Source organism: Mustela nivalis (assembly GCF_964662115.1).
Source record: "Mustela nivalis genome assembly, chromosome: 6".
Lineage (NCBI taxonomy): Eukaryota > Metazoa > Chordata > Mammalia > Carnivora > Mustelidae > Mustela > Mustela nivalis.
Genome location: NC_139025.1, coordinates 123,546,978 through 123,574,292, shown reverse-complemented (window position 1 = coordinate 123,574,292; position 27,315 = coordinate 123,546,978). Strand labels below are relative to the sequence as shown.

The window sequence follows — 27,315 nt, the reverse complement described above, 5'->3', positions numbered from 1 at the left end:
TAATTATCAACTCAGAACTAGTAGCTAAAATGTTGGCCAAAATGGTAAAGACAATTGTGACAAATTCTGCCTGACTATGCCATAACAGTGGTTAGATTATGTTTAGAATTTGACTGGCTTATAATGTAAGAAATGTGCAAAGCTATTCTAACTTTGCCTTTTTATCTTCTGGCATTTTGAGGGGAAATGGACTATGTACAATACTCCCAGTTGGGTCTTTAGAACATCTGGAATGCTGAAGGAGGAGTAGAAGTACAGGAAGAAGAAAGCTTTCACAGATGGATAAGGCTGCATCCGTCAAAGATGCTTGACATTGAGCAGTGAGCCACCTCTTGTTTTGACTGATAGAATCCAGGCATGTCTGGACATGGTAAATCTCTAAGGAATGAAAAAAAAAAACCCATTAATAATGATAAAGTGTTTATAATGAACTAATATGTGAATGAATGAGTGAGTGAACGGGTAAATACAGTAGAAAGTAAAATGCCATATAACAGCTGTAATAAATGAGGTAGAAATGCTATAATATAAAATAAAGACATTTAGAATGATCATATTTTTTTTCAATCAGGAAACATCAAAGGATGCTAAAACTTCTTTGAGGAAATTTGAGGAGAAACAGGATATTTTTATAGATTTTATTATCTCCTCCATGATACACTTACCAGTTGCAAAGAAAAGGTAATAATGGAGAACCTGGAAGATACCACCTGAATTAAGTAAGACATGAAAGATAATACTCCTGTGATGGAATCATCTGGCATCGCTGATAGGAAGCACTGGGAAGAACCTAGCCTTATTTCTGTAGTACCTCAGACTAAAGTAAATAAAACTGAATCAACTCATGAGAAAATAACAGACCCAAGTTAAGTAACATTCTATAAAACAAACAAAACAAAACTCCCACAAACTGCCATTTAGTCTATAAACATTAATATCTCTACTATCACTGAGGAAATGATCTAGATTATGTTAGACTAAATAGGTATGAAAATAGTACAGTGTTTATTTAGGATTTCTATAAATGACATTAAAGGAAACACTGGAAAAATGTAAAATTCCATAAATAGATTATAGTATTCTATAAGGATGGTAATAATTGCCTAGCTTTAATAATAATACTATTATGACTATATAGCAGAAAATCCTTATTTTGAAGAAATTAAAATGACTTAGGGGATAAAGGAAAATCATAGCTTGTTGTAAGGTAAATAGTTGAAATAGAGGTACAGACCAATATTTTTACTCTTAATCACTTAGCAAAATATTCTTACAGTTAAGCCATGTCGTATCATGTATCAGAATCTCATTCCCTTTTTATGGATGAGTAATATTTCACTGTGGGGATATATCAAATTTTGTTTATCCATTTATCAATTAGGGGATATTTGTGTTTTCACCTTTTGTCTATTATGAAAACTTTGCCAAGAATATTTGTGTGGAGGCTTTTGTGTATACCTATGTTTTTTAATTTTTTAGGGGTGAGAATATGGTAAATCTATGTTACTATGTTGGGGAATTGTTTGACCAGGATTTTTAAGATCATATTTGTTGCATTTAAAAGAAAAGTCTATGCACAGTGAATATTATGCTAAATAGTGGTGGAAACTCTTACTGTAGATACAATTAAGTCAATTGAGTAAGTGTTATATACCATTGAAGTCTATTTCCTTATACCTGTTGACTTAGTGGATGTAAATATTTTTTTTACCATCATACAGTTTTGCTTTTGTATTTTCATTAGAATTCTAGACATTATAGAATCAATGTCAGTTTGAATATAAAGCATTTCTTTGCCTTGTAACGTCAAGATGCAGAAAGGATGTCTAGAATAAATGAGCTGCATAATACTCAAAGTGTTAAATCAGTAGAATTTTGCCACAGAAATCATGTCAATTTTTTTTAAACTAATGTTCATGTAGACTACAGTGAAAAACTTTCGCTTATGGAGTTCATAACTGACACAGCCATCATTTATTATTACCTCCAGTTTTTATGTGTAAATCAAGTGGTTCAGTATGTTTTAGGTTTATGAACATTTGTGTGATTTCTTGGGGGACTTCAAGGTCATAAGCAGCAAGTGAAAAGTACCCTTTTGAATGAATGTAAAAAATGTGAAGAAAATGAGAGACAAAACCACTGTTGGTGAACAGTACACTGTTTCTATTCTAAGCAAATGAAGGTGGACTTCTACTTACTCATTTAAGTGCTAGCTCACAATTTTCATGGTTTTGAATTCTATCAGTTTTGCATGTATTAAATATTTAATCAATGAATATCTTGTTCTTTGGTTAAATGGTGTTCCTGTCCCAGCCTGTTTTCAATTTTTTATTTGTACTTTTAATTTATTTTTTTTAATTTTACCTACAGTAAAATTCACTATCGTGCAGATATATGTGTATTTTGACAAGTGTATAGAATAGTATATCTAACACCACAAATATGATATGGAGGAGTTCCATTATCCATAAAAACCCTCTTCATTTTACTCCTTTCTAGTCAGCCCCTCATTCTACCCTATAATCTCTTGTGACCACTATTTTTATAGTTTTGCCTTTAACAAAATGTCATTTAAATGGAATCTAACATTACATAACCTCTGCGGTCCAGCTCCTTGTACCAAGCATTTTGGGTCCCCCAGTTCACTAGCAAGCATTTATCCTTCAAAGACCTATGCGAGCCAATTAATGAACTCCTAAGATAATTAATTGCATTCTGTTTTGAATAAAAATCGGCTATGGTTATTCTATCTCAGTCCTCATGTCTTGATCTTCTGATGTTCTTTTCCATTTTGTTCTATTTTATAATTTCCATATCTTATGAAACTTTTTGACTGTTTTTTAAGTTTTAAAATTGTTCCATTAGCTTTTATATGTTGTATTATATTTTCAAAGTTCTTATCTCTTACTTCAAAAATATAAGTCTTACAACATCCCTATTATGTGCCTTTAATTTATGCATCAAAAAGCATCTTCATAATGGCTTTATTTGGTAGAATACAACCTTAGAGTTTCTCATTCAAAAAGAAAATTGCTGTTCCACCACTTTACATAGCACGGTCGAGAGGACTATTAATGATTTGAAGAATGAATAATACAGAGAGGAAATAAGTGAAGACATGAATGACAAAGATGGTTAAGAACCATCTGTGGTTGATAGTTGATGGCTAAGAACAAATGATTGTGCTTTATTTTTAAATGGATTTCATGTATTCTGGGCTCTAACTTATATTATTTGTGATGTTTTCCTGCAGGAACAAAGACTGGATCAAGTAACATACTTTAGGGAAGAGAGATGTGCAGCTATCTGATGCTTTTAAATTTCTGTGTGTGTTGTGACCAGTGATGTCAGAACATAACATTCTCTGGGTTCATTATTTCAAAAGTCTAAGGTAGAATATTTTGATAATAGGTTTCGTTTCCCCATAAATGTGCCTACTTTGTTAAATGAATATTCATTATTACTTCTCTCCTTCATTAAATTAAAAAAGTCTCTTCTGGAAGTAACCTGTATAATTTCTGGGAATCATTGATGTATTTCCTTTTTGTACTATTTTATAGTGTATGCAAGTAATCTTGTAAAGAAAATGAAATGCACCAAAATATTCCTTTATTTATCTTTTAATTATTGGCAAGTCCAGAATATAAATGTTTCAACTCCTATTCCACTGTATTCATACCTTATTTGCTACCACATTTATGAATGCATCCCCATTTCTCCTTGAAATTTTATTTGACTATTTTTAAAATTTTCCCAATTGATTTTGTGTCATTTTATTAGAAAATCCAAGGTTATATGCTTCTATTTTGTGTCATTTTATTAGAAAATCCAAGGTTATATGCTTTTGTTCTATGTACATAGAGTTCCATTATTCAGATACTAAATAAAACATCTCTTGTGCATTTACTAGTCTTTATAATGCAGTAGATAAGCCTGAAGAAAATAAGCCTGGCTATGGAAATGCTTATTTGTTTGAGAGGATGTTTGTCTGGATCAATGATGAGCACAATTGTCTGAGGATGCTGAGGGACTCATTCCAGATGTCAATCTGAGGTCCAGATGAGTGGCCCTCTGCTAGGACAAATAAGACTCTCAAAGCCTGGCTGTATTTGATGACTTTAAGTTAAAAAAACAATACTGCTGTGAGCATGCCTTTTATTTCTCTAGGAGCAAGGTGTTAGCCTCCTATCTCATGAGGCAGTATGCAACTTTAGGTACATTGTATGGCCCCAGACTTGCTTCATTTTGCTCATATTGAACATAGAGTTGCCAATAGATATTTGTATACAGGGAACATTTTCTTGTGTAATACATGAAACAAAAGAAAGATTAAATTAAGAGTTCAAGCAACTGTGATGAGTACTTGAAGTGTCATTAGAGTTGGCTAAAAGAAGGAAATATTGCGTACTTATATTAAGTATTGACAATGGAATCAATTTTACTGCTTGTTATTTTTCAGTGTAGACAACTTTCAGAGATTACATGTTTGCTTTTCTTTCTGTTATATTTTTCTGAGGTAGATGGGATGGAATGAAGTCCTCCACTTCAGAGAAGAGCAGTGAGTAACTACACCAGCATCCTTTAAATTCATATGTCATGTGTTCTGTGCCTCATCCTGAGGTCTCTGTGTTCCATCTTTTCAATGACTTACAGGATGATATCTTCCTTATGTCTCATTTTTAAAAAATATTTTATTTGTTTATTTGATGCAGAGAGAGTGAGCTCAAGGAGGAGAAGTGGCAGGTAGAGGGAGAGGGAGAAGCAGACTCCCTGCTGAGCAGGGAGCCCAACATGGGGCTCGATCCCAGCACTCTGGGATCATGACCTGAGACAAAGGCAGATGCTTGGTTAAGCCATCTGAGCCATCTGTGAATCCCCATTATGTGTCATTTTCTTTGGTGAGTGTCTTCACCCTCCTTTCCAAATTTTAAATTTTATTTTATGAGTTCTGTATGGATTTACAGTTGTAGAACTTTGGAGAATTTATTGATTTTAGTTTTATATTGCAGTGAAATATTCTTTTATGAAATTAAGCTACAATTGGAGTTCCTTAAAATTGTGATAGTTTCATAATGTTGACTCCATGATTAAGATTATGATAGATGATGGAACTAGAGCGTATCATGCTTAGTGAAACAAGTCAAGCAGAGAACGACAACTATCATATGATCTCCCTGATATCAGGAAGTGGTGATGCAACATGGGGGCTTAAGTGGGTAGGAGAAGAATAAATGAAACAAGATGGGATTGGGAGGGAGACAAACCATAAGTGACTCTTAATCTCACAAAAGAAACTAAGGGTTGCTGGGGGGAGGGGGATTGGGAGAAATTGGGTGGGGTTATGGACATTGGGGAGGGTATGTGCTTTGGTGAGTGCTCTGAAGTATGTAAACCTGGCGATTCACAGACCTGTACCCCCGGGGATAAAAATATATGTTTATAAAAAATAAAAAAAAATTTAAAAAAGGAAAAAAAATTATGATAGATGATTTTGTTCAGATCTGTAATATCATTATGGATCATTATTGCTACTTTTTGCATCATTGGGACTTTACATTTATCTTTTCATTTTTTGGTGTGAAAAACTATAAATTTTATAAAATCTTTCTAAGGCCTTAATTTTATTTTTAAATGTTTTACTTATGTATTTATGACATATCATGAGTTCACAAGAGTGGGGAGAGACAGAGGGAGAGAGAGAATTGCAAGTAGACTCTAAGTTGGGCACAGAGCCTGATGCAAGATTTGATCTCATGATCTGAGACCATGACATGAATGAAAACCAATAGTTGGGTGCTTAATTCCTTAAGACAACCAGGTGCCCCCTATGGCCTTTATTTAAATGATAAAGAACCAAATTCAAAAAAGATTTTTCTAAAACACAAAGAAATTCAATTTTCCATATGGTCTTTGTCTCATAAACAATATTATTTTAGGTTAATCAAGTGAATAGATAACAAAATTGCATATATTAATTTATTAATCATTTTTTATAATTTGAAATATCCATAAATAAGAAAAATAGTCTGTGTCTTCCATGTCAGGATCATATAGAAGGTTTATGTTACCTGGAACCTGGTGTTTAATATTTTAGGAAGAGGTCAATGTTTGTTTCTTTTTTTTTTTTTTAAAGATTTTATTTATTTATTTGACAGAGAGAGATCACAAATAGGCAGAGAGGCAGGCAGAGAGAGAGAGAGGAGGAAGCAGGCTCCCCGCCGAGCAGAGAGCCCGATGTGGGACTCGATCCCAGGACCCCAAGATCATGACCTGAGCTGAAGGCAGCGGCTTACCCCACTGAGCCACCCAGGCGCCCAAGTCAATGTTTGTTTCTTGACAATGTTCTTGTCACACATTTCTACAGTGAGTAGTTGTATTTGTGTTCTCTTTATACTTATATATGTGTGTATTATGTAGATATATATTTACATAAAGTGTGTATTTATTTTTCCAGAATGTAGCAAGGCCATTCAAATGAAATCAATAGTAATGAACAAAATAGACTTGAACACTAATAATTGTAACATCATAAATTAAAAGAGCCCTATCAGATACTGAAGTAAACTCCAGAATTTCCACTATTCAAATAAATATATATCTATATATAATCTATATCTATCTATCTATATATTGAGAAAAATATTTGAGGATGAATATAAATTATAGGAACACTAGAATATATTTCAGTAAAATCAAATGATCCTACAAATAATCACTTGTATATTTTCCCATCTGTATATTTATATAATATTTATTTTAATATAAAAGTGCATTTGTAGTGCATGGTTGTTGTTTCAAGGTATAGAAGTGTATCACATATAATATTTATGCTTTAAGGGGCAGGTATTAAAAATGTACTACCCTGGGGCACCTGGGTGGCTCAGTGGGTTAAGCCTCTGCCCTCGGCTCAGGTCATGATTTCAGGGTCCTGGGATCGAACCCCACATAGGGCTCTCAGCTTGGTGGGGAGCCCACTTCCCCCTCTCTCTCTCTGCCTGCCTCTCTGCCTATTTGTGATCTCTGCCTGTCAAGTAAATAAATAAAATCTTTAAAAAAAATGTACAACCCAGGGGCACCTGGGTGGCTCAGTTGGGTAAGTGTCTGACTGCTCAGTTGGGTAAGTGTCTGACTGTTGGTTTCAGTTCAGGTCATGATCTCATGGTCATGGGATTGAGCCCAAGATCAGGCTCTGTTCTCAGCATGGAGCCTGCTTGATATTCTCTCTCTTTTCTCCCCTTGCTCCTTCCCCTGATTGTCTCTCTCTAAAAAAATAAATTTTTTTAAATTAAAATAAAAATGTACAACCCAGTATGTTTTAGAAAGACGTCCTTTTGGGGTGCCTGGGTGGTTCAGTAGGTTAAAGCCTCTGCCTTCAGCTCAGGTCATGATCTTGGGGTCCTGGGATCAAGCCCCACATCGGGCTCTCTGCTCGGCAGGGAGCCTGCTTCCTCCTCTCTCTCTCTGCCTGCCACTCTGCCTACTTGTGATCTCTGTCTGTCAAATAAATAAATAAATTAGATCTTTAAAAAGAAGTCCTTTCTTTCTAAGATTGTGAACAAGACAACAGTGTCCTCTCCTATCACATCTATTTATATTGTTCTGTACAGTCATAAACCAAGAAAAGTAAATAAAAAGCATAAAAATCAGAAAGTAAGAGAAAGGGCTTTTTTACAAGAAACTCAATTACCTATATTAGAAAATATCAAAAAATCTACAATAACAATCCCAGGACTAAAACTGAGTTTAGCAAGATTGCAGGATACAAGATCAATATATAAAAGTCAATTATATTACTATATACTAGCAATAAACACATGGAATTTGAAATAAATGCCATTTACAATAGCACAAATATGAGCTACTTATGTAATAAAATGCAGTACAATATATGCAGTATCTCTATGACAAAAATGCAAAACACTGATTAAAATGATCAAAGAAGACCTAAGTAAATATAGAGGTATACATTGTTCATGGATCAGAAGTCTCAGTATTGTATAGTAGTTAGTTATTCCAATTTCATGTGTAGATTCACTACAATGCAAGTAAAGATCACTGTATGCCTGTTTGTAGTTATCAACAAGATATTTCTAAAATTCATACTAAAGGTAGATTAACTAGAATAGCAAAAGAGATTAAGAAAATGTAAATAGAAGCACCCGGGTGGCTCAGTTGTTAGGTGTCTACCTTTGGCTCAGGTCACAATTCCTGGGTTCTGAGATCAAGCCCCACAGCAGGTGCCTTCCTGAGTGGGGAGCCTGCTTTTCCCTCTCTCACCCACTCTGCTGTGTTCCTTCTTTTGATGTGTCCCTCTCTGTCAAATAAATAAATAAAATCTTTAAAAACAAGAAAATGTAAATAAATTTAGAGAACTCACATTATGTTATTTTAAAGCTTACTGTAAAACTATAGTATACAATAAAGTGTTAGTAAAGGTATTAAAGCATAAAGAAGATAATATCAGTTCAAGAGTCATGCAGAAAGATACCATGGGTGGTTTCTGTAATGCTGGCAATGTTTGTTTCTGGATATGTTTGCTGGAAAATTTCCGTTTTGAAAGATGAAAATGAACTTACCTCTATAATTGAAATCATGCACATTACTGTATCATTATTATACTTCAAAAAAAGTTTAAAATGTTATATAAACTTGCCATTTTGGAAGATACAAATTAATTGAGCTCAATAATTTAAGAATACACTTTGCTCTATATTAGACTTGGAAAAAAGGTTAAAATATCACATATACTCTAAATACTAGATAATACATTACCAAGATATGTATTTAATTTAAATGTAGATAATACATTACCAAGAAATATTATTGAATACTGTGTTTCTTGGGGCCTGATGTTCTCAGGATATTCAACAGTGTTCTTCTTTTGGACAACATTTCAATCAGCTCTTGAACAGGGGTGGTAAATTCAATCACCATAATGAAAATGGAGCTTACTTAAAAAAGAGCATTATCTATTTAACCACAGGCAAGTCAGAAAACCATAAGCTCATTATGTATATAAGTATTCATATTTTGTACATATTAAAATATTTTTGATTAGCTTATTGAATTCCAAGTCCATGTTATGATGAAGGAAGACATATTTACAAAAATAATTTTGGCAATATTTTACTCCTACATTAATTGACATGAAAATCATCATTTCACATGAAAATCATCATACAGAAAATTCTATTGACTTATAAATCCTGATGGTAGAATATGGGCTCACCACTGAACAGAGGTGTACCAGGCAAGGAGTATTCGCATGTTTATTTGGAGGCACAGCCTACAAAGACCCCTAACTGTGGACAGATCAGTGCCCTGGGTGGGAATGGGCCCATTCAGTCAGGAGTTAAGCTGGCCCTCAACGGGACAGGGACACCAACTGCCAAGGGCTGTGCTGCCTGCATGGCAAGGTACTTTCAGCTGAGTATGCGGACATGAGGCCTATGCAGAGTTCATGGCCGCCCCAACTATCACTAGGGCTTTGGGTCAGTGTAAGGCCCGGACCTCAAGACCAAGGAGTGGCAGTCTTCAAGTGTGCCCTGGAATATAATCGATACTTGCTGAGGATCTGTCTCCTCCAGGCATGCTGTGACAATCAGTAAGATAAATACCACATTGCAGAGGCCTCCCTTCCCACCAGCAAGTGCAAAGAGAGACAGCATGCTGTGCAATGCCAGAAGGACTTGAACAGAGGATGTCTCTGGCCTTGTTTAGCAACACACTGGGGGTGTAAAAAGTAGAGACTGGAGACTCTGTGGAACTGATCTTGTGGCGCAGCAAAGAAGGTGGGCGGCCAAGGGTCCTTGTCCAGGAGGGCTCTATCCAGGCTAGGAGGACTACACCAAAGGGCGACCACACGATGGCCACCCCGACTGCAGAATATACTGAACAGTCACCTCCCTCCAAACTGGCCACAGGGCCTACAAGGGCTGCAAGCCCTCACAGGCCAGGGCCATACCCAAACGTATACCACATCCGGACACACGCATTAACGCACCCCTACACACACACACACACACACACACACACACACCAGCAAGCTACCACACACACATTGAATACATGCAGACTCACAATCGACCTCACAGAGACAGACGAATCAGCAGATCTGCCCGACCGGAATGGGTGGCCTCCTGCCCGGCTGCCGCCAAGCCTGAGGGACAGAGGGTCCCCACGAGCAGATGCAAGGCTTCCCCCCAGGCACGTTCTGAGCCGCGTGGCAAGCTATTCCCCTGGGTCCGTGGATCACGCGGGCGTGCTCCTTTTCCACACTTGTCAGGTGCGGTGGCCATGCCAGGCGGGTTCCCGGTCGGCCCAGAGAAGATGGCCTTCCTCTCCTCGGATGCGCAGAATTTGGCCGGGTCCGCGGAAGACGTGCGGTCCAGCACAGGCAGGCTGCGGAGAGATTGACGAGACGGTAAGCCTTCCCCTGTCTCAGGTGGACCTGGGGACAGTGGGATAGCCCGCGCCTGCCACAGAGGCTGCCAGTGCGCGCCAGCATTGCAGTGAGTGGGGTCCGGCTCCTGGTGCGAGGTTGCACCATTCCTCTTGCTCAGGGGTGTGGGTCCGGACAGCGGAGGCTGCCGCAGGGCTCTGAGGCCATTGGCTTGCCCTCCGAGCCACCCTGCCTGGCAGGCAGCCCGGATGTGCTCAGATCAATGATGACTCCCTCATCCTGCATTCCTTGGAAAAGCTGAACAAAATGAGTGAGAACTCCCTACCGTCGTTCTAATCGAAACTGAGGTCCAGCACGTTGTCTCCCCCTGGGCAGAAGGTAGAGGTGAGGAACAGCTTCCCCTCGGTCACACGCCGGTAGCCACCACCACCACCACCACCAACACTACCACTTCCTCCAACAACACAAACACCAACACCTCCGCCACCGCCCCCACCGCCGCAACTGCCGGCACTGCCAGCAATGCCCGCACCACCAGCACCACCAGCTCTAGCCCCGGAGGGACCTCGGCCAGGGAAGCTGCGTGTGTGGCTCAGGGCCTGCGAGGCGTTTCCCCGCCTTAGCCGGTTGGAGGTCTGGGAGGCACAGCCGGGCTCCTGTGTCGAGTCGGGCACATGGTATCCTGCTCATGGGAGTCCCCCAGGGAGGCGCTGGGCGAGGCCCTCTGAGCGCCTGTCCCGGAGCAGCGTGGGCCGGGGTGGTGCTTCAGGCGAGTGGGGTCCGACTCCCGGTGCGAGGTTGCACCGTTCCTCTTGCTCAGGGGCGTGGGTCGGTACAGGCCGCTGCCACAGGGCTCTGAGGCCAACGGCTTCCCCTCCGAGCCACCCTGCCTGGCCCATTCCATTGGCCAGGCGGCCCCCAATGTGCTCGGATCGATGATGACTCCCTCATTCTGCATTCCTTGGAAAAGCTGAACAAAATGAGTGAGAACTCCCTACGTCGTTCTCATCGAAACTTAGGTAGAATGGTATCAGGTTTGTGGGAGTCCCCCAGGGAGGCACTGGGTGAGGCCCTCTGAGCGCCTGTCACGGAGCAGCGTGGGCTGGGGTGGTGCTTCAGGCAGAGCTCCTGGGGGATCGTGAGGTAGCGGGTGCGGCGGCAGGCGCCTTGGGTTGCGAGGAGAGCCCCGGGGCCGGTCACCCTGTTGGCATCGTTGGTGTGCCCTATGTGCTTGTGGGTAGAGGGCAGAGGCCCTCGGCCAGGACGCTGTCCTTGACAGCCCCTGAAGTTAAGCCCATGGAGGCCCAGTGGGGCTCCAAAGGCCCGAGCCGTGAGAACAGGGCAAACGTGGAGCCGCCGTGCAGGATCTCGGCCGCCCCAGAATCGGTTGGGACCGGGGAGGAAGGCAGGGGGGCTACTGCGGGGGAGCTGCGTGGCCCGAGCCTCTGGCTGTAATCTGCCACAAGCGTTCAATGCTTTGGGGGCTGTGGGGGCCGTGCCCGACATCACCCGTCCCCGCTGGGCAGCCACCTGGTGGCTCAGGGGACTGGCCCGGGGCACGTCGGGGCCGCGTTTCGGTCCTTTGGCGGAGTGGGCCCGGGGTATCCGTCCGCGAGGAGCGGCGATCGGTGGGCGTCTCCAGGGACCCCAAGGAGTGCCATTGCGATAAACCCCAGCACGGCCGGGACGATGTCCGCGGGCGCAAGCCACGGGAGCCGTGGAGGGCTTGCTCCCCACCGCCGGGCCTGGGCATGGGTAGCTGTAGGAATTTCTGAGAGGGTCCCAGAGACTTGTGGCCCAGTTGCCCCGATGCCCAGTAGGATGGGGAACGCTTGAGACCTGTCCTTGCTCACCTGCGCCCTAGGAAGGATGGGGCAAGCCCCGCGAGCACGGTGCCCAGTCCAGCGCTATGGCCTGGCCGGACGTGGAGCTGGGCCAAGGTCAGCTGTGGTGGTGCTGGAGGAGAGGTGGCTTCATTCCCTTGCTCCTCGCGCCTTACCGTGGGGTCGCAGCGGGTGAGCGATGACGCCAGGGCCAGAGACCTCGGACGCACGCCGAGGGAGGGGCCCTACCTCGCGTGCCGCCTGGTGTCTGACGGAAACGTCCATTGGCCTTGTGGCCGAGCGTTTCAAGATCCCTGATTGGAGGAGCGAGGCACATGGTAGCCCAGGGTTTGTGGGACTCGCCGAGCCGGCGAGAGCCTGCGCACGTGGGGACCGAGCTGCTGGACGAGTGCTCGCTTCCTCAGGGGCGGGGCCCACGAAGCCCGCTGGTCGTGGACGCACCCGTGCCCTGGGTGGGAATGGGCCCTGCTTTCAGTGGGAGGGTCAGCTGGCCCTCGGCGGGTCATGAGAACCGCTTGCCAAGAGGAGTGCTGCCTGGCCCTGCAGGGCCTTGCAGCTGAGAGCAAGGGCGGTGGCGCTTGGCCCGGAGTCCAAGCACTTTCTCCTCTCGCAAGGGCCTTGGAGCGGCGTCGGGCCAGCGCCCGATGTGCCAAGGCTTGCCGTTTCCGTGGGCCCCGGGATTTTGTCGGCGGTCGCCGAGGATCTCTCTCCTGCGGTCACGCTGGGTGACGCTGGGGCAAGCATCAGGGTGACAGAGTTCACATCGCTGTGGCCTCCGTCTCCTGCACCGGATGTGGCTAGCCAGAGCCGGTGTACTCTGCTTTGCCAGGAGACCTTGGACACGCGTTCCTTCTGGCCTGATCCCGTCAGACCAAGGGGGTGTCGAACGTGGCGCTCGAGGATTCCGTGGCACCAAACTTCCGGAGCAGCGTGCCAGGCCTGGAGGCCAGGGGTCCCTGTCCCGGGAGGGCTGTGAACGTGCGTGAGGCTCCCTCCAAGGGCGACCACCCCGTGGCCGCCTGACTGCAGAAGCGCGCCCACCCGCCACCGTCCTCCTACATGTCCACGTGTCCCACAAGGGCTCCTAGCCCCCACACGCCAGGGCCAAACCCAACCTTACACAATTTCCCCAAACAGGCTCACATACGCACGCCCCTACACACACACACAAACAGACACACACACATACACACACACACACACCCATCAACAAACGCACGCACACTCGGCACACGCAGACTCACACCCGACCCCACGGAGACCCACTTGTCCGCGGCCTTGCCCGGCAGGCATGCGTGGCCTCCTGTCCGGCTGCCGCCAAGCCTGAGGGACAGAGGGTCCGCACCAGACGGAGGCAAGGCTGCCCCCAGGCATGTTCTGAGAGGCATGGCGAGCTGTACCCCTGGGTCCCTGGCTCACGCGTGCGTGCTAATTTTCCACACTTGTCAGGTGCGGTGGCCACGCCAGGCGGGTCCCGGTCGGCCCAGAGAAGATGGCCTTCCTGTCCTCTAATTGCGCAGAGCTTGGCCGTGTCTGTGGAAGACGTGCGGTCCAGCGCGGGCAGGCTGCGGACGGATCGGCGAGACGGTAAGACTTCCCCTGTCTCACGTGGAACTGGGGACGGCAGGATAGCTCGCGCCTGCCGCAGAGGCTGCCATTGAGTGCCAGCCTTGCGGCTCCTGGCTCCCGGCTCCCGGTGCGAGGTTGCACCGTTCCTCTTGCTCAGGGGCGTGGGTCCGTACGGGCCGCTGCCGCAGGGCTCTGAGGCCAACGGCTTCCCCTCCGAGCCACCCTGCCTGGCCCGTTCCGTTGGCCAGGCGGCCCCCTATGTGCTCGGATCGATGATGACTCCCTCATTCTGCATTCCTTGGAAAAGCTGAACAAAATGAGTGAGAACTCCCTACCGTCGTTCTCATCGAAACTGAGGTCCAGCACGTTTTCTCCCCCGGGGCAGAAGGTAGGAGCGAGGGACAGCTTCCCCTCGGTCACACGCCAGTAGCCACCACCACCACCACCACCAGCACTTCCACTACCAACACCAACACCACCACCTCCCCCACCGCCGCCGCAACCGCTGGCACCTCCAGCACCCCCAGCAGCCCCAGCTCTAACCCCCGAGGGACCTCGGCCAGAACAGCCGCGTGTGCGGCTCAGGGCCCGCGAGGCGTTTCCCCGCCTTAGCCGGTCGGAGGTCCTGGGAGGCGCAGCCGGGCTCTTGTGTCGAGTCGGAATGATGGTATCCCGTTCGTGGGAGTCCCCAAGGGAGGCGCTGGGTGAGGCCCTCTGAGCGCCTGTCACGGAGCAGCGTGGGCTGGGGTGGTGCTTCAGGCAGAGCTCCTGGGGGATCGTGAGGTAGCGGGTGCGGCGGCAGGCGCCTTGGGTTGCGAGGAGAGCCCCGGGGCCCGTCACCCTGTTGGCATCGTTGGTGTGCCCTATGTGCTTGTGGGTAGAGGGCAGAGGCCCACGGCCAGGACGCTGTACTTGACAGCCCCTGAAATTAAGCCCGTGGAGGCCCAGTGGGGCCCCACAAGGCCCGTGCCGTGAGACCAGGGCGAACGTGGAGCCGCCGTGCAGGCTCTCGGCCGACCCAGAATAGGTTGGGACAGGGGAGGAAGGCAGGCGGGCTGCTGGCGGGGAGCTGCGTGGCCCGAGCCTCTGGCTGTAATCTGCCACAAGCGTTCAATGCTTTGGGGGCTGTTGGGGCCGTGCCCGACATCACCCGTACCCGCTGCGCAGCCACCTGGTGGCTCCGGGGACTGGCCCGGGGCACGTCGGGGCCGCGTTTCGGTCCCTTGTCGGAGTGGGCCCGGGGTCTCCGTCCGCGAGGAGCGGCGATCGGTGGGCGTCTCCAGGGACCCCAAGGAGTGCCATTGCGATGAACCCCAGCACGGAAGGGACGCTGTCCGCGGGCGAAAGCCACCGGAGCAGTGGAGGGCTTGCTCCCCACCGCCGGGCCTGGGCATGGGCAGCGTAGGTATTTCTGAGAGGGTCCCAGAGACTTGTGGCCCAGATGCCCCGATGCCCAGTGGGATGGGGAACGCTCGAGACCTGTCCTTGCTCGCCTGCGCCCTAGGCAGGATGGGGCAAGCCCCGCGAGCACGGTTCCCAGTCCAGCGCTATGGCCTGGCCGGACGTGGAGCTGGGCCAAGGTCAGCTGTGGTGGTGCTGGAGGAGAGGTGGCTTCCTTCCCTTGCTCCTCGCGCCTTACCGTGGGGTCGCAGCGGGTGAGCGATGACGCCAGGGCCAGAGACCTCGGACGCACGCCGAGCGAGGGGCCCTGCCTGGCGTCCCGCCTGGTGTCTGACGGAAAAGTCCACTGGGCTTGTGGCCGAGCGTTTCAAGATCCCTGCCTTGGAGGAGCGAGGCACGTGGGAGCTCAGGGTGGGCGGGACTTGCCGAGCCAGCGGAAGCCTGCGCACGTGGGGACCGAGCTGCTGGAGGAGTGCTCGCTCCCTCAGGGGCGGGGCCCACGAAGACCGCTGGTCGTGGACACACCCGTGCCCTGGGTGGGAATGGGCCCTTCTTTCAGTGGGAGGGTCAGCTGGCCCTCGGCGGGTCATGAGAACCGCTTGCCAAGAGGTGTGCTGCCTGGCCATGCAGGGCCTTGTGGCTGAGAGCAAGGGCGGTGGCGCTTGGCCCAGAATCCAAGCCCCTTCTCCTCTCACGAGGGCCTTGGAGCGGCGTCGGGCCAGCGCCCGATGTGCCAGGGCTTGCCGTTTCCGTGGGCGCCGGGATTTTGTCGGCGGTCGCCGAGGGTCTCTCTCCTGCGGTCACGCTGGGTGACGCTGGGGCAAGTGTCAGGGTGACAGAGTTCACATCGTTGTGGCCTCCGTCTCCTGCACCGGATGTGGCTAGCCAGAGCCGGCGTGCTCTGCGTTGCCAGGAGACCTTGGACACGCGTTCCGTCTGGCCTGATCCCGTCAGACCAAGGGGGTGTCGAACGTGGCGCTCGAGGATTCCGTGGCACCAAACTTGCGGAGCAGCGTGCCAGGCCTGGAGGCCAGGGGTCCCTGTCCCGGGAGGGCTGTGAACGTGCGTGAGGCTCCCTCCAAGGGCGACCACCCCGTGGCCGCCCCGACTGCAGAAACGCGCCCACCCGCCACCGTCCTCCTACATGTCCACGTGTCCCACAAGGGCTCCTAGCCCCCACACGCCAGGGCCAAACGCAACCTTACACCATTTCCCCAAACAGGCTCACATGAGCACGCCCCTACACATACACACAAACAGACACACACACATACACACACACCCATCAACACACGCACGCACACTCGGCACACGCAGACTCACACCCGACCTCACGGAGACCCACGTGTCCGCGGCCTTGCCCGGCCGGCATGCGTGGCCTCCTGTCCGGCTGCCGCCAAGCCTGAGGGACAGAGGGTCCGCACCAGGCGGAGGCAAGGCTTCCCCCCAGGCTTGTTCTGAGAGGCATGGCGAGCGGTAACCCCTGGGTCCGTGGCTCACGTGTGCGTGCTACTTTTCCACACTTGTCAGGTGCGGTGGCCACGCCAGGCGGGCCCCCGGTCGGCCCAGAGAAGATGGCCTTCCTGTCCTCGGATTGCGCGGAGCCGGGCCGGGTCTGTGGAAGACGTGCGGTCCAGCCCGGGCAGGCTGCGGACGGATCGGCGAGACGGTAAGCCTTTCCCTGTCTCAGGTGGAACTGGGGACGGCGGGATAGCTCGCGCCTGCCGCAGAGGCTGCCAGTGCGCGCTAGCCTTGCGGCTCCCGGCTCCCGGCTCCCGGCTCCCGGTGCGAGGTTGCACCGTTCCTCTTGCTCAGGGGCGTGGGTCCGTACGGGCCGCTGCCGCAGGGCTCTGAGGCCAACGGCTTCCCCTCCGAGCCACCCTGCCTGGCCCGTTCCGTTGGCCAGGCGGCCCCCTATGTGCTCGGATCGATGATGACTCCCTCATTCTGCATTCCTTGGAAAAGCTGAACAAAATGAGTGAGAACTCCCTACCGTCGTTCTCATCGAAACTGAGGTCCAGCACGTTTTCTCCCCCGGGGCAGAAGGTAGGAGCAAGGGACAGCTTCCCCTCGGTCACACGCCGGTAGCCACCACCACCACCACCACCAGCACTTCCACTACCAACACCAACACCACCACCTCCCCCACCGCCGCCGCAACCGCCGGCACAGCCAGCACGGCCAGCACCACCAGCAGCCCCAGCTCTAACCCCCGAGGGACCTCGGCCAGAACAGCCGCGTGTGTGGCTCAGGGCCCGCGAGGCGTTTCCCCGCCTTAGCCGGTCGGAGGTCCTGGGAGGCGCAGCCGGGCTCTTGTGTCGAGTCGGAATGATGGTATCCCGTTCGTGGGAGTCCCCAAGGGAGGCGCTGGGTGAGGCCCTCTGAGCGCCTGTCACGGAGCAGCGTGGGCTGGGGTGGTGCTTCAGGCAGAGCTCCTGGGGGATCGTGAGGTAGCGGGTGCGGCGGCAGGCGCCTTGGGTTGCGAGGAGAGCCCCGGGGCCCGTCACCCTGTTGGCATCGTTGGTGTGCCCTATGTGCTTGTGGGTAGAGGGCAGAGGCCCACGGCCAGGACGCTGTCCTTGACAGCCCCTGAAGTTAATCCCCTGGAGGCCCAGTGGGGCCCCACAAGGCCCGTGCCGTGAGACCAGGGCGAACGTGGAGCCGCCGTGCAGGCTCTCGGCCGACCCAGAATAGGTTGGGACAGGGGAGGAAGGCAGGCGGGCTGCTGGCGGGGAGCTGCGTGGCCCGAGCCTCTGGCTGTAATCTGCCACAAGCGTTCAATGCTTTGGGGGCTGTGGGGGCCGTGCCCGACATCACCCGTCCCCGCTGGGCAGCCACCTGGTGGCTCCGGGGACTGGCCCGGGGCACGTCGGGGCCGCGTTTCAGTCCCTTGTCAGAGTGTGCCCGGGGTCTCCGTCCGCGAGGAGCGGCGATCGGTGGGCGTCTCCAGGGACCCCAAGGAGTGCCATTGCGATGAACCCCAGCACGGAAGGGACGCTGTCCGCGGGCGCAAGGCACGGGAGCCGTGGAGGGCTTGCTCCCCACCGCCGGCCCTGGGCATGGGCAGCGTAGGTATTTCTGAGAGGGTCCCAGAGACTTGTGGCCCAGATGCCCCGATGCCCAGTGGGATGGGGAACGCTCGAGACCTGTCCTTGCTCGCCTGCACCCTAGGCAGGATGGGGCAAGCCCCGCGAGCACAGTTCTCAGTCCAGCGCTATGGCCTGGCCGGACGTGGAGCTGGGCCAAGGTCAGCTGTGGTGATGCTGGAGGAGAGGTGGCGTCCTTCCCTTGCTCCACACGCCTTACCGTGTGGTCGCAGCGGGTGAGCCAATACGCCAGGGCCAGAGTCCTCAGACGCACGCCGAGCGAGGGGCCCTGCCTGGCGTCCCTCCTGGTGTCTGACGGAAACGTCCACTGGGCTTGTGGCCGAGCGTTTCAAGATCCCTGCCTTGGAGGAGCGAGGCACGTGGGAGCTCAGGGTGGGCGGGACTTGCCGAGCCGGCGGAAGCCTGTGCACTTGGGGACCGAGCTGCTGGAGGAGTGCTCGCTCCCTCAGGGGCGGGGCCCACGAAGACCGCTGGTCGTGGACACACCCGTGCCCTGGGTGGGAAAGGGCCCTGCTTTCAGTGGGAGGGTCAGCTGGCCCTCGGCGGGTCATGAGAACCGCTTGCCAAGAGGTGTGCTGCCTGGCCATGCAGGGCCTTGTGGCTGAGAGCAAGGGCGGTGGCGCTTGGCCCGGAATCCAAGCCCCTTCTCCTCTCACGAGGGCCTTGGAGCGGCGTCGGGCCAGCGCCCGATGTGCCAGGGCTTGCCGTTTCCGAGGGCGGTCGCCGAGGGTCTCTCTCCTGCGGTCACGCTGGGTGACGCTGGGGCAAGCGTCAGGGTGACAGAGTTCACATCGCTGTGGCCTCCGTCTCCTGCACCGGATGTGGCTAGCCAGAGCCGGCGTGCTCTGCGTTGCCAGGAGACCTTGGACACGCGTTCCGTCTGGCCTGATCCCGTCAGACCAAGGGGGTGTCGAACGTGGCGCTCGAGGATTCCGTGGCACCAAACTTCCGGAGCAGCGTGCCAGGCCTGGAGGCCAGGGGTCCCTGTCCCGGGAGGGCTGTGAACGTGCGTGAGGCTCCCTCCAAGGGCGACCACCCCGTGGCCGCCCCGACTGCAGAAACGCGCCCACCCGCCACCGTCCTCCTACATGTCCACGTGTCCCACAAGGGCTCCTAGCCCCCACACGCCAGGGCCAAACGCAACCTTACACCATTTCCCCAAACAGGCTCACATGCGCACGCCCGTACACACACACACAAACAGACACACACACATATACACACACACACACACATACACACACACCCATCAACACACGCACGCACACTCGGCACACGCAGACTCACACCCGACCCCACGGAGACCCACGTGTCCGCGGCCTTGCCCGGCCGGCATGCGTGGCCTCCTGTCCGGCTGCCGCCAAGCCTGAGGGACAGAGGGTCCGCACCAGGCGGAGGCAAGGCTTCCCCCCAGGCTTGTTCTGAGAGGCATGGCGAGCGGTAACCCCTGGGTCCGTGGCTCACGCGTGCGTGCTACTTTTCCACACTTGTCAGGTGCGGTGGCCACGCCAGGCGGGCCCCCGGTCGGCCCAGAGAAGATGACCTTCCTGTCCTCGGATTGCGCGGAGCCTGGCCGGGTCTGTGGAAGACGTGCGGTCCAGCCCGGGCAGGCTGCGGAAGGATCGGCGAGACGGTAAGCCTTTCCCTGTCTCAGGTGGAACTGGGGACGGCGGGATAGCTCGCGCCTGCCGCTTAGGCTGCCAGTGCGCGCTAGCCTTGCGGCTCCCGGCTCCCGGCTCCCGGCTCCCGGTGCGAGGTTGCACCGTTCCTCTTGCTCAGGGGTGTGGGTCCGTACGGGCCGCTGCCGCAGGGCTCTGAGGCCAACGGCTTCCCCTCCGAGCCACCCTGCCTGGCCCGTTCCGTTGGCCAGGCGGCCCCCTATGTGCTCGGATCGATGATGACTCCCTCATTCTGCATTCCTTGGAAAAGCTGAACAAAATGAGTGAGAACTCCCTACCGTCGTTCTCATCGAAACTGAGGTCCAGCACGTTTCCTCCCCCGGGGCAGAAGGTAGGAGCGAGGGACAGCTTCCCCTCGGTCACACGCCGGTAGCCACCACCACCACCACCACCAGCACTTCCACTACCAACACCAACACCACCACATCCCCCACCGCCGCCGCAACCGCCGGCACCGCCAGCACCGCCAGCCTCACCAGCAGCCCCAGCTCTAACCCACGAGGGACCTCGGCCAGAACAGCCGCGTGTGCGGCTCAGGGCCCGCGAGGCGTTTCCCCGCCTTAGCCGGTCGGAGGTCCTGGGAGGCGCAGCCGGGCTCTTGTGTCGAGTCTGAATGATGGTATCCCGATCGTGGGAGTCCCCAAGGGAGGCGCTGGGTGAGGCCCTCTGAGCCCTGTCACGGAGCAGCGTGGGCTGGGGTGGTGCTTCAGGCAGAGCTCCTGGGGGATCGTGAGGTAGCGGGTGCGGCGGCAGGCGCCTTGGGTTGCGAGGAGAGCCCCGGGGCCCGTCACCCTGTTGGCATCGTTGGTGTGCCCTATGTGCTTGTGGGTAGAGGGCAGAGGCCCTCGGCCAGGACGCTGTCCTTGACAGCCCCTGAAGTTAAGCCCCTGGAGGCCCAGTGGGGCCCCACAAGGCCCGTGCCGTGAGACCAGGGCGAACGTGGAGCCGCCGTGCAGGCTCTCGGCCGACCCAGAATAGGTTGGGACAGGGGAGGAAGGCAGGCGGGCTGCTGGCGGGGAGCTGCGTGGCCCGAGCCTCTGGCTGTAATCTGCCACAAGCGTTCAATGCTTTGGGGGCTGTGGGGGCCGTGCCCGACATCACCCGTCCCCGCTGGGCAGCCACCTGGTGGCTCCGGGGACTGGCCCGGGGGACGTCGGGGCCGCGTTTCGGTCCCTTGTCGGAGTGGGCCCGGGGTCTCCATCCGCGAGGAGAGGCGATCGGTGGGCGTCTCCAGGGACCCCAAGGAGTGCCATTGCGATGAACCCCAGCACGGAAGGGACGTTGTTCGCGGGCGCAAGGCACGGGAGCCGTGGAGGGCTTGCTCCCCACCGCTGGGCCTGGGCATGGGCAGCGTAGGTATTTCTGAGAGGGTCCCAGAGACTTGTGGCCCAGATGCCCCGATGCCCAGTGGGATGGGGAACGCTCGAGACCTGTCCTTGCTCGCCTGCGCCCTAGGCAGGATGGGGCAAGCCCCGCGAGCACGGTTCCCAGTCCAGCGCTGTGGCCTGGCCGGACGTGGAGCTGGGCCAAGGTCAGCTGTGGTGGTGCTGGAGGAGAGGTGGCTTCCTTCCCTTGCTCCTCGCGCCTTACCGTGGGGTCGCAGCGGGTGAGTGATGACGCCAGGGCCAGAGTCCTCGGACGCACGTCGAGCGAGGGGCCCTGCCTGGCGACCCGCCTGGTGTCTGACGGAAACGTTCACTGGGCTTGTGGCCGAGCGTTTCAAGATCCCTGCCTTGGAGGAGCGAGGCACGTGGGAGCTCAGGGTGGGCGGGACTTGCCGAGCCGGCGGAGGCCTGCGCACGTGGGGACCGAGCTGCTGGACGAGTGCTCGCTCCCTCAGGGGCGGGGCCCACGAAGACCGCTGGTCGTGGACACACCCGTGCCCTGGGTGGGAATGGGCCCTGCTTTCAGTGGGAGGGTCAGCTGGCCCTCGGCGGGTCATGAGAACCGCTTGCCAAGAGGTGTGCTGCCTAGCCATGCAGGGCCTTGTGGCTGAGAGCAAGGGCGGTGGCGCTTGGCCCGGAATCCAAGCCCCTTCTCCTCTCACGAGGGCCTTGGAGCGGCGTCGGGCCAGCGCCCGATGTGCCAGGGCTTGCCTTTTCCGTGGGCGCCGGGATTTTGTCGGCGGTCGCCGAGGGTCTCTCGCCTGCGGTCACGCTGGGTGACGCTGGGGCAAGCGTCAGGGTGACAGAGTTCACATCGCTGTGGCCTCCGTCTCCTGCACCGGATGTGGCTAGCCAGAGCCGGCGTGCTCTGCGTTGCCAGGAGACCTTGGACACGCGTTCCGTCTGGCCTGATCCCGTCAGACCAAGGGGGTGTCGAACGTGGCGCTCGAGGATTCCGTGGCACCAAACTTCCGGAGCAGCGTGCCAGGCCTGGAGGCCAGGGGTCCCTGTCCCGGGAGGGCTGTGAACGTGCGTGAGGCTCCCTCCAAGGGCGACCACCCCGTGGCCGCCCCGACTGCAGAAACGCGCCCACCCGCCACCGTCCTCCTACATGTCCACGTGTCCCACAAGGGCTCCTAGCCCCCACACGCCAGGGCCAAACGCAACCTTACACCATTTCCCCAAACAGGCTCACATGCGCACGCCCGTACACACACACACAAACAGACACACACACATATACACACACACACACACATACACACACACCCATCAACACACGCACGCACACTCGGCACACGCAGACTCACACCCGACCCCACGGAGACCCACGTGTCCGCGGCCTTGCCCGGCCGGCATGCGTGGCCTCCTGTCCGGCTGCCGCCAAGCCTGAGGGACAGAGGGTCCGCACCAGGCGGAGGCAAGGCTTCCCCCCAGGCTTGTTCTGAGAGGCATGGCGAGCGGTAACCCCTGGGTCCGTGACTCACGCGTGCGTGCTACTTTTCCACACTTGTCAGGTGCGGTGGCCACGCCAGGCGGGCCCCCGGTCGGCCCAGAGAAGATGGCCTTCCTGTCCTCGGATTGCGCGGAGCCTGGCCGGGTCTGTGGAAGACGTGCGGTCTAGCGCGGGCAGGCTGCAGACGGATCGGCGAGACGGTAAGCCTTTCCCTGTCTCAGGTGGAACTGGGGACGGCGGGATAGCTCGCGCCTGCCGCAGAGGCTGCCAGTGCGCGCCAGCCTTGCGGCTCCCGGCTCCCGGCTCCCGGTGCGAGGTTGCACCGTTCCTCTTGCTCAGGGGCGTGGGTCCGTACGGGCCGCTGCCGCAGGGCTCTGAGGCCAACGTCTTCCCCTCCGAGCCACCCTGCCTGGCTCGTTCCATTGGCCAGGCGGCCCCCTATGTGCTCGGATCGATGATGACTCCCTCATTCTGCATTCCTTGGAAAAGCTGAACAAAATGAGTGAGAACTCCCTACCGTCGTTCTCATCGAAACTGAGGTCCAGCACGTTTTCTCCCCCGGGGCAGAAGGTAGGAGCGAGGGACAGCTTCCCCTCGGTCACACGCCGGTAGCCACCACCACCACCACCACCAGCACTTCCACTACCAACACCAACACCACCACCTCCCGCACCGCCGCCACAACCGTCGGCACCGCCAGCACCACCAACAGCCCCAGCTCTAACCCCCGAGGGACCTCGGCCAGAACAGCCGCGTGTGCGGCTCAGGGCCCGCGAGGCGTTTCCCCGCCTTAGCCGGTCGGAGGTCCTGGGAGGCGCAGCCGGGCTCTTGTGTCGAGTCGGAATGATGGTATCCCATTCGTGGGAGTCCCCAAGGGAGGCGCTGGGTAGGGCCCTCTGAGCGCCTGTCACGGAGCAGCGTGGGCTGGGGTGGTGCTTCAGGCAGAGCTCCTGGGGGATCGTGAGGTAGCGGGTGCGGCGGCAGGCGCCTTGGGTTGCGAGGAGAGCCCCGGGGCCCGTCACCCTGTTGGCATCGTTGGTGTGCCCTATGTGCTTGTGGGTAGAGGGCAGAGGCCCACGGCCAGGACGCTGTCCTTGACAGCCCCTGAAGTTAAGCCCCTGGAGGCCCAGTGGGGCCCCACAAGGCCCGTGCCGTGAGACCAGGGCAAACGTGGAGCCGCCGTGCAGGCTCTCGGCCGACCCAGAATAGGTTGGGACAGGGGAGGAAGGCAGGCGGGCTGCTGGCGGGGAGCTGCGTGGCCCGAGCCTCTGGCTGTAATGTGCCACAAGCGTTCAATGCTTTGGGGGCTGTGGGGGCCGTGCCCGACATCACCCGTCCCCGCTGGGCAGCCACCTGGTGGCTCCGGGGACTGGCCCGGGGCACGTCGGGGCCGCGTTTCGGTCCCTTGTCGGAGTGGGCCCGGGGACTCCATCCGCGAGGAGAGGCGATCGGTGGGCGTCTCCAGGGACCCCAAGGAGTGCCATTGCGATGAACCCCAGCACGGAAGGGACGCTGTCCGCGGGCGCAAAGCACGGGAGCCGTGGAGGGCTTGCTCCCCACCGCCGGGCCTGGGCATGGGCAGCGTAGGTATTTCTGAGAGGGTCCCAGAGACTTGTGGCCCAGATGCCCCGATGCCCAGTGGGATGGGGAACGCTCGAGACCTGTCCTTGCTCGCCTGCGCCCTAGGCAGGATGGGGCAAGCCCCGCGAGCACGGTTCCCAGTCCAGCGCTATGGCCTGGCCGGACCTGGAGCTGGGCCAAGGTCAGCTGTGGTGGTGCTGGAGGAGAGGTGGCTTCCTTCCCTTGCTCCTCGCGCCTTACCGTAAGGTCGCAGCGGGTGAGCGATGACGCCAGGGCCAGAGTCCTCAGACGCACGCCGAGCCAGGGGCCCTGCCTGGCGTCCGGCCTGGTGTCTGACGGAAACGTCCACTGGGCTTGTGGCCGAGCGTTTCAAGATCCCTGCCTTGGAGGAGCGAGGCACGTGGGAGCTCAGGGTGGGCGGGACTTGCCGAGCCGGCGGAAGCCTGCGCACGTGGGGACCGAGCTGCTGGAGGAGTGCTCGCTCCCTCAGGGGCGGGGCCCACGAAGACCGCTGGTCGTGGACACACCCGTGCCCTGGGTGGGAATGGGCCCTGCTTTCAGTGGGAGGGTCAGCTGGCCCTCGGCGGGTCATGAGAACCGCTTGCCAAGAGGTGTGCTACCTGGCCATGCAGGGCCTTGTCGCTGAGAGCAAGGGCGGTGGCGCTTGGCCCGGAATCCAAGCCCCTTCTCCTCTCACGAGTGCCTTGGAGCGGCGTCGGGCCAGCGCCCGATGTGCCAGGGCTTGCCGTTTCCGTGGGCGCCGGGATTTTGTCGGCGGTCGCCGAGGGTCTCTCTCCTGCGGTCACGCTGGGTGACACTGGGGCAAGCGTCAGGGTGACAGAGTTCACATCGCTGTGGCCTCCGTCTCCTGCACCGGATGTGGCTAGCCAGAGCCGGCGTGCTCTGCGTTGCCAGGAGACCTTGGACACGCGTTCCGTCTGGCCTGATCCCGTCAGACCAAGGGGGTGTCGAACGTGGCGCTCGAGGATTCCGTGGCACCAAACTTCCGGAGCAGCGTGCCAGGCCTGGAGGCCAGGGGTCCCTGTCCCGGGAGGGCTGTGAACGTGCGTGAGGCTCCCTCCAAGGGCGACCACCCCGTGGCCGCCCCGACTGCAGAAACGCGCCCACCCGCCACCGTCCTCCTACATGTCCACGTGTCCCACAAGGGTTCCTAGCCCCCACACGCCAGGGCCAAACGCAACCTTACACCATTTCCCCAAACAGGCTCACATGCGCACGCCCGTACACACACACACAAACAGACACACACACATACACACACACACACACATACACACACACCCATCAACACACGCACGCACACTCGGCACACGCAGACTCACACCCGACCCCACGGAGACTCACGTGTCCGCGGCCTTGCCCGGCTGGCATGCGTGGCCTCCTGTCCGGCTGCCGCCAAGCCTGAGGGACAGAGGGTCCGCACCAGGCGGAGGCAAGGCTTCCCCCCAGGCTTGTTCTGAGAGGCATGGCGAGCGGTAACCCCTGGGTCCGTGACTCACGCGTGCGTGCTACTTTTCCACACTTGTCAGGTGCGGTGGCCACGCCAGGCGGGCTTCCGGTCGGCCCAGAGAAGATGGCCTTCCTGTCCTCGGATTGCGCGGAGCCTGGCCGGGTCTGTGGAAGACGTGCGGTCCAGCGCGTGCAGGCTGCGGACGGATCGGCGAGACGGTAAGCCTTTCCCTGTCTCAGGTGGAACTGGGGACGGCGGGATAGCTCGCGCCTGCCGCAGAGGCTGCCAGTGCGCGCCAGCCTTGCGGCTCCCGGCTCCCGGCTCCCGGTGCGAGGTTGCACCGTTCCTCTTGCTCAGGGGCGTGGGTCCGTACGGGCCGCTGCCGCAGGGCTCTGAGGCCCACGTCTTCCCCTCCGAGCCACCCTGCCTGGCTCGTTCCGTTGGCCAGGCGGCCCCCTATGTGCTCGGATCGATGATGACTCCCTCATTCTGCATTCCTTGGAAAAGCTGAACAAAATGAGTGAGAACTCCCTACCGTCGTTCTCATCGAAACTGAGGTCCAGCACGTTTTCTCCCCCGGGGCAGAAGGTAGGAGCGAGGGACAGCTTCCCCTCGGTCACACGCCGGTAGCCACCACCACCACCACCACCAGCACTTCCACTACCAACACCAACACCACCACCTCCCGCACCGCCGCCGCAACCGTCGGCACAGCCAGCACCACCAACAGCCCCAGCTCTAACCCACGAGGGACCTCGGCCAGAACAGCCGCGTGTGCGGCTCAGGGCCCGCGAGGCGTTTCCCCGCCTTAGCCGGTCGGAGGTCCTGGGAGGCGCAGCCGGGCTCTTGTGTCGAGTCGGAATGATGGTATCCCGTTCGTGGGAGTCCCCAAGGGAGGCGCTGGGTGAGGCCCTCTGAGCGCCTGTCACGGAGCAGCGTGGGCTGGGGTGGTGCTTCAGGCAGAGCTCCTGGGGGATCGTGAGGTAGCGGGTGCGGCGGCAGGCGCCTTGGGTTGCGAGGAGAGCCCCGGGGCCCGTCACCCTGTTGGCATCGTTGGTGTGCCCTATGTGCTTGTGGGTAGAGGGCAGAGGCCCTCGGCCAGGACGCTGTCCTTGACAGCCCCTGAAGTTAAGCCCCTGGAGGCCCAGTGGGGCCCCACAAGGCCCGTGCCGTGAGACCAGGGCGAACGTGGAGCCGCCGTGCAGGCTCTCGGCCGACCCAGAATAGGTTGGGACAGGGGAGGAAGGCAGGCGGGCTGCTGGCGGGGAGCTGCGTGGCCCGAGCCTCTGGCTGTAATGTGCCACAAGCGTTCAATGCTTTGGGGGCTGTGGGGGCCGTGCCCGACATCACCCGTCCCCGCTGGGCAGCCACCTAGTGGCTCCGGGGACTGGCCCGGGGGACGTCGGGGCCGCGTTTCGGT

The 27,315-nt window shown here is 55.2% G+C and overlaps 1 protein-coding gene and 1 long non-coding RNA gene across 2 annotated transcripts; both read left to right on the top strand.

Annotated features, from left to right (window-relative positions):
- Positions 1-3,256: 3,256 nt before the first annotated feature.
- LOC309867602 lies at positions 3,257-5,253 on the top strand. Its single transcript, XR_014313263.1, has 3 exons — positions 3,257-3,391; positions 4,521-4,558; positions 4,713-5,253. It is a non-coding gene; the product is annotated as an uncharacterized lncRNA (long non-coding RNA).
- Positions 5,254-12,424: 7,171 nt separating this feature from the next.
- On the top strand, positions 12,425-26,406 carry LOC309866661 (uncharacterized protein; the record flags this gene model as incomplete). Its single annotated transcript, XM_082734452.1, has 7 exons — positions 12,425-12,563; positions 13,696-13,833; positions 16,747-16,885; positions 19,818-19,956; positions 22,905-23,043; positions 25,975-26,113; positions 26,253-26,406. 7 exons carry the CDS (start codon positions 12,425-12,427, stop codon positions 26,404-26,406), a joined length of 987 nt encoding a protein of 328 aa, XP_082590578.1.
- Positions 26,407-27,315: the final 909 nt, after the last annotated feature.